Source organism: Molothrus ater, chromosome 14 (genome assembly GCF_012460135.2).
Source record: "Molothrus ater isolate BHLD 08-10-18 breed brown headed cowbird chromosome 14, BPBGC_Mater_1.1, whole genome shotgun sequence".
Lineage (NCBI taxonomy): Eukaryota > Metazoa > Chordata > Aves > Passeriformes > Icteridae > Molothrus > Molothrus ater.
The window spans coordinates 6,579,045-6,585,044 of NC_050491.2; the positions used below are offsets into that span (position 1 = coordinate 6,579,045).

The window sequence follows — 6,000 nt, forward strand, 5'->3', positions numbered from 1 at the left end:
TTTTGTCAATAAAGGTCATCTGTTAATTGGAAAAATTGCAATGGCCATTTATTTGATTTGATACATTTCTACAATTTTGATTTTGTTCTCTGCTTCTGTAGTCTGTTTACAGGCTGTTTCATGATGGAATTTTTTTCTTTTCATAGATGAATTGCAGTGGTGAGACAGGACAGGTTATATTCACAACTTTCAGTTGTAGAAATACAAAGGAGTCTAGTCTATTAAACTTATGTTTTATTAGACTTTTATTACATTTTGTAGTATGTTCAGTAATCTATTGATATACTGATAACACCAATTTTAAGCATGTGACACAATTATTTAGCCTTAAACACACAACTAATTTTTATTAGTCTGTCTTGAGTTTTGAAGAAGTAATATATATTATGTACCTTTCTGTATTGTGTATGTTACAGAGCCAAAACCTCCCAAAACTGTCTATTAACAAAAAAAAAGAAAGAAAAAATTTAAATATATACATTTTGCACTCTACTATAGTAATTTCATGCTAAGCTACACTGGCGTGTTTGGATTTTTTTCATCCTCTTGATAGGAACTAATTCTGAAGCATCAAATGCTTCTGAAACAGAGTCTGATCACAGAGACGAGCTGAGCGATTGGTCGGCGGCCCCGGCAGAGGAGGAGCGGGACAATTACCTGCGCAGGGGGGACGGGCGGAGGCGCGGCGGCGGCGCCCGAGGCCAGGGCGGGCGGGGCCGCGGAGGATTCAAAGGTAAACCAGGCTCCCTTTGAAAGGGCTGTCAGTGGGGGAATCCTAAAGCAAACTCACTTCTGCCGGCTGCTCCTGTTCTCATCTGCTCCAACTCCCCACCTCGTGGCCTCTCCTGACTTCCCTTTGTCAGTCTTTCAAATGGAGTATTTTGTTTCGGATGTGTTGAGCATTGAGCAGAGGGGTGTAATTCTTTTTGACCTGCTTTATTTCTGGGGGAGTTTTGGCTATCATTTGTTTTCCTAAAATGCCTCTTGGCTCAGGTTTGTCCGTCACACATGGACATCAAGGAATCAAATTCTAGTTTGTCAGTAGATACAGAAAAATCTTATAAAACCTGTATTACTTATTCAGCTGTCCATATTCACATCTTCTTGTATTTGATTTTCATGGAACAGGATAACATTGTAATTTATGTGTTCAGTGGAAGGGACCAGGCAAAAGTAAGATGGGAGAACTTTAACAAGTTAAATATATATCCAAGAACATATTATGTTTATTGGTTAAAATACCTTATTCTGCAGCTCTGCTTATTTCTTGAAATGTTGTTTTCAAAATATGGGTGCTGCATAATAAGACAGGTAATGTATAATTTAGGAAGCTTATAAGCCATTGAAAAATGTGAAGGTATTAAACACTGCTGATTGTGTACATCTCTTCTATGGTTAATCATTTTGAGAAGTGTTCTTTTTCCAGTCACTAGTTTGTCTTTTTTAAACTGTGGTGGTTTAAAACACTGAGGTTTTGTCTGCCTTATCACCTGAGAACATTTTCTGTAGTGATTCCTGGCCCACAGTTTGAGCTGTTGTTAAATGTTAGTAATAATACTTGTTCATGAGCCAGAAAATTCTGAATTGGCTACTGTGCTTGTGTAAAATTTAAGTGGCAGAAGATGATGTCTTTGTGAACAACTTGGTGGATTAATTGTCCTTCCAGGCAATGAGGAACAGTCGCGAACAGACAACCGTCAGCGTAACTCAAGAGAGGCGAAAGGGAGGACAGCGGACGGGTCTCTTGAGGTAACTCTTCTCATGTGGGAACTCTGTGCTCTTCAAATTGCCTTGTGTCCTATAGTAACAGTAGAGTCTTCTGTTGTGAGTTGTGAGTGATACTATAGCCTTGTGATTCCATATTCTTTGACTCCCTAATCACATCTACAAAAGTTGTGTTACAAAATGACACAGATGCTCAGGACTCTAAATATGTCAAGCTGTGTAAAGATGCAATTTTGTAATGCTGTTGAGCTCTGTCTGGTGAAAAACTGATTACAAGTCCCAAGGATGTACTAACCAGCTTGATTTCAGTCTCTGTTCTTACTAGTGCTTTGGTTTTAGCTTTTATTTCTTGCTGTGTTGTGTGTTGTTGTCTATCTTCTATGTACCTGAGGGAAGAAAATCCTTAACACTATATAAAGAGAATGTGTTGTAGCCAGAATCCTCAGAGTAAGAAAGATTTAAACTTCAGAAACTACCTTCACTACTAAATGAAACCTTTGTAATTGAAGGCTATTCAGTGTAGAAAGTAAGTTTAAAATTCACATCAAGAAACTTTTCAAGTAAGGGGTTTGAAATACCTTGTAACCTTAAATATTTTTAAGCTTTTTATAAAGATATTTCTACATTTTTTCAAATGCTTTGTTTCATGAAGTTATCGAGCTGATACCTTATGTATATATGTTAAGTTTCCCTACATGGAAACTGTCCTTGCTGTAATTAATAGGCATGTGAAATGCAAGTAATTAACTTGGCAAAACAAAAAATAAATAATGGCCATGTGAGTTTTATAATTAATTAGTAATTACCTTACCAAGTTTGTAGTAGGCAGAGAGGAAATGTGGTGCTGAAAAAAATATATAAGGCACTTAAATCATGGGGAGCTTTATCTGTTGCTCCAGTGACATGTTACAAGAAGTAAGTACTTGCATGTTGTTCAAATCTGGCTGAGCAAGTTGCAAAAATCATGTTACTTATAAAGGAATAAGCATTTGCCTCCTTTGCAAGCATAAAAATATGCTTTCAACACGCTCTCTTGAAATTTTTTATGACCACTTAAAAAGGCTGCCGAAGTTTTTTGAGTGTATTAAACTGATCTTATTTTTTCAGATTCAAAAAATGTCTGAGTAGATTCTGAGATCCAGAGATGCTGCCATGAAATGACACTATGTCATTTGAGGGCTTTTTGCATATAAAAGAGTAGGAAGTCGAATTACTAGAAGTTGAAATAATGTTTCAGAGCTCTGTCTGATACTAATTCAACTCTTTGTGCACAAACAAACTGGAAATTTTTCTCTTAGCTGCAAAGGCTAGGTAGATGGCAGAGGATTTTTTGGCTCACAGGTATGTGCCATTTTTGAACAGAAAACCATTTTCACCCTCCCCTGCAGCTGCGTATATTTAACAAAGCCATGAGGGGCTGGCACTGTTTGCTGCTCCGAGAGCACCCAGGGGTGGAGGAAAGGAGGAGAATGCTTTGTATAACTGTGAATTGTTCCAGATCAGAATTGACTGCAATAATGAAAGGAGTGTCCACACTAAAACCTTACAGAATACCTCGAGCGAAGGCAGCCGGCTGCGCACGGGCAAGGAGCGGAACCCCAAGAAGGAGAAGACGGACAGCGCGGACGCTCAGCAGCCGCTGGTCAACGGAGTCCCCTAAACTGCATAACTCTGAAGTCATACTTCCTATACTGTTTCAGTAATTCCTATTCCATGTTAGAGAAACTTGTTAGGCCAAAGACAAAATAGTAGGCAAGATGGCGCAGGGCATGAAATGAACATATGTTCTCTGTTAGCCTTTTTTAACATCAACAGTATGCAGTTGTTTTCAGAATAAGAAGTTATTCAAATATTTGCATAAAAATACCTGAACTTCTGAAAATCGCTTCCAAGTACATATTGCAGTTCAAAAGATGAAAGATTCTTTTTTTGTTTGTTTTAAAAATACTGAGCTGTGCATTGGTAAACTTTCTGTTCAGTTGTACCATTTTAACACATCGGGTCAAATTCACTGCTCAATTTCAATTTTCAGAATAAATAGTGTTTGCAGTAATCAAATTGGCTTCTGTTTTCAATCTAACTTACCAGTTCTTCATGAAATGCTATGTCGTTTTATGTCCTGTGTCAGTTCACATTCTGGTCCACCTTTTTCAATATTTTGGTGGACCCTGAAATCTGTGTGATGTAACAATTGTCATTTTCATTAGCAAAAAAGTTGTATGATCTGTGCCTTTTTTATATCTTGGCAGGTAGGAATATTATATTTGGATGCAGAAATCAGGGAAGATGAGTTGGTAACACTAAATGTAAAATATATGTAGCAATCCTTGTCAGACGTTAGTACTTTATAGACAAGTGCATGCTTTCCATAATTTTTTCCTTACATAAACATTCAGTTAGGCAGTTATAAGAATAGGAAATTTATTTTGCACTGAAGATTTGGCAAATAGTGTTATTGAAAAAGGGGTGTAATTTTTTTCTTTGTAGGCAGTACAGAAGCTTTTTTTTTAAAAAAAAAAAACTAAAAAAAAAAATCTTTCCATTGTGGAAAACTAAAAAACTCATTGTTACTGAGGGAACAAGTGTAACATGTTCACAGGCTAGTAATGGGTGCCTGCTGTTTGACCAGATGACCAGCCTAAAGCATTGATGGTTTTCATCCTCCCAAAATTTTTGAATTGCTTATTTTAATTTGGGGGCTATTTCAGGAGAGGTAAGAAGAAAGTCACCACATGTTATGCCCTGGCAACTACAGATACAGTAGTTGAAATATTGAAGGTAAAATAAAAGTTCTTCATATTTTGAGCTGCAGGGTCCTAATTACCAGCCAATATGAAGGTGTCACAGAATTTGATGCAAAGTACAGCTGTACACCAGGGAAGGGTGGGAAGTGGTGGGAGGAGCTGTGCTTTCTTTCGTTTCTGATCACACGTTAAACTTACTGGGCACAACTGCATAAGGACCTTCATTTTAGTCCATTTTTGTTCAGATTACTCCAGAAGGAGAGCCACTGTTTATGTACAGAATTGTACAAACTTGACCTTGCCTCTGATGTATTTTGTGAGTTTTGTTTCTTTGCTTTCTTCATTCTTTTTTTTCCTTGCATACAGGTGAGCATACTAAAACTGGCAACGAACTGCACATGATTTAACAAATATAAAAATGTCTTAAAAAGTATTGCCAAACATTAATGTTGATTTCTAGTTATTTATTTTGGGAATGTATAGTATTTGAAAACAGAAATTGGTACCTTGCACACATCATCTGTAAGCTGTTTGGTTTAAAATACTGTAGATAATTAACCAAGGTAGACTGACCTTGTAATGTAACTGCTCTTGGGCAATATTCTCTGTACATATTAGCTACAACAGATTGGATTTTATGTTGACATTTGTTTGGTTATAGTGCAATATATTTTGTATGCAAGCAGTTTCAATAAAGTTTGATCTTCCTCTGCTAACTGATGTTGATGCAATCCTTATGAATGATTGCTTTAAAAAATCTCAACTGACAGAAAGTAGGAAGTATTTCTTTGTTTAGACTTTAACTGTAGCCGTTGTTTATTTACACATTTTAGAAAAGTCTCAGATATTACCAGATTTCAGAAATACAGCACAAAATGCTCAAGAAGACACACTCTCCTCATGGAATGGTACAGTACCTGTTGAGTGGTCACACTTCATGCACTCACATTCAGTGGTTGAGTTCACTAAGGTGCTAACCCTGGTAAATGTGAAATTCCCAAACCACAGTCTGACTAATTGGCTGCATTCCATTTCCACGTGGGTTTTTGGGGTTATGACCTTTTTCAGTATTTGTGTACCTCACATATATCCCTTTCAGTTCATATTCCAGTGATTTTAAATGTTATTAAATTTCAACAAATTAACCTGTGAATCTAAATGTACATTTTTATTTTGAAAAGTTATGTTGTTACAAAACTTGAAAGTGCAACAAATGTCTGATGCTTGAGTTCAGGTCCGTCCTATTGGTAACTATTATAAAGTACAGTCTAATGAATTAAAATTATTTTTAAAATAAAGTTCTTTGAAAGAGTGAGAGGTATTTGTGAATCATGCCAAAGTCTAAATTCAGTAAGGCTAAGCTCAAAGCGTATGAATTAACAAATGCTTAAAAAAATAGAAAGTTTGTGTTTCTGTTGTTTACTGAATGCATTTTTGTTAATGATGGGTGGGAAGTTAAGATATTCAGAGTTGTTATTAAAACTTCATCAAAGAAAAAAAAATCTTTATTCAGCTTTTTTTTAAGCAGATT

General features: G+C 36.3%; 1 protein-coding gene across 3 annotated transcripts in view; it reads left to right on the top strand.

Moving 5' to 3' along the window:
- FMR1 (fragile X messenger ribonucleoprotein 1) overlaps nucleotides 1–5,185 on the top strand; it is a 30,805-nt gene extending 25,620 nt beyond the window's left edge. For 2 of the 3 annotated variants that reach the window (XM_036402000.2, XM_036402002.2), the window contains exons 13-15: nucleotides 554–733; nucleotides 1,667–1,749; nucleotides 3,275–5,185. In XM_036402000.2, coding sequence (XP_036257893.1) covers nucleotides 554–733; nucleotides 1,667–1,749; nucleotides 3,275–3,385 — 374 coding nt within the window. In that variant the 3' untranslated portion in view covers nucleotides 3,386–5,185. The remainder of the gene's footprint in view (nucleotides 1–553; nucleotides 734–1,666; nucleotides 1,750–3,274) is intronic. The other variant, XM_036402001.2, reaches the window with a different exon arrangement.
- The last annotated feature ends 815 nt before the right edge of the window (nucleotides 5,186–6,000 follow it).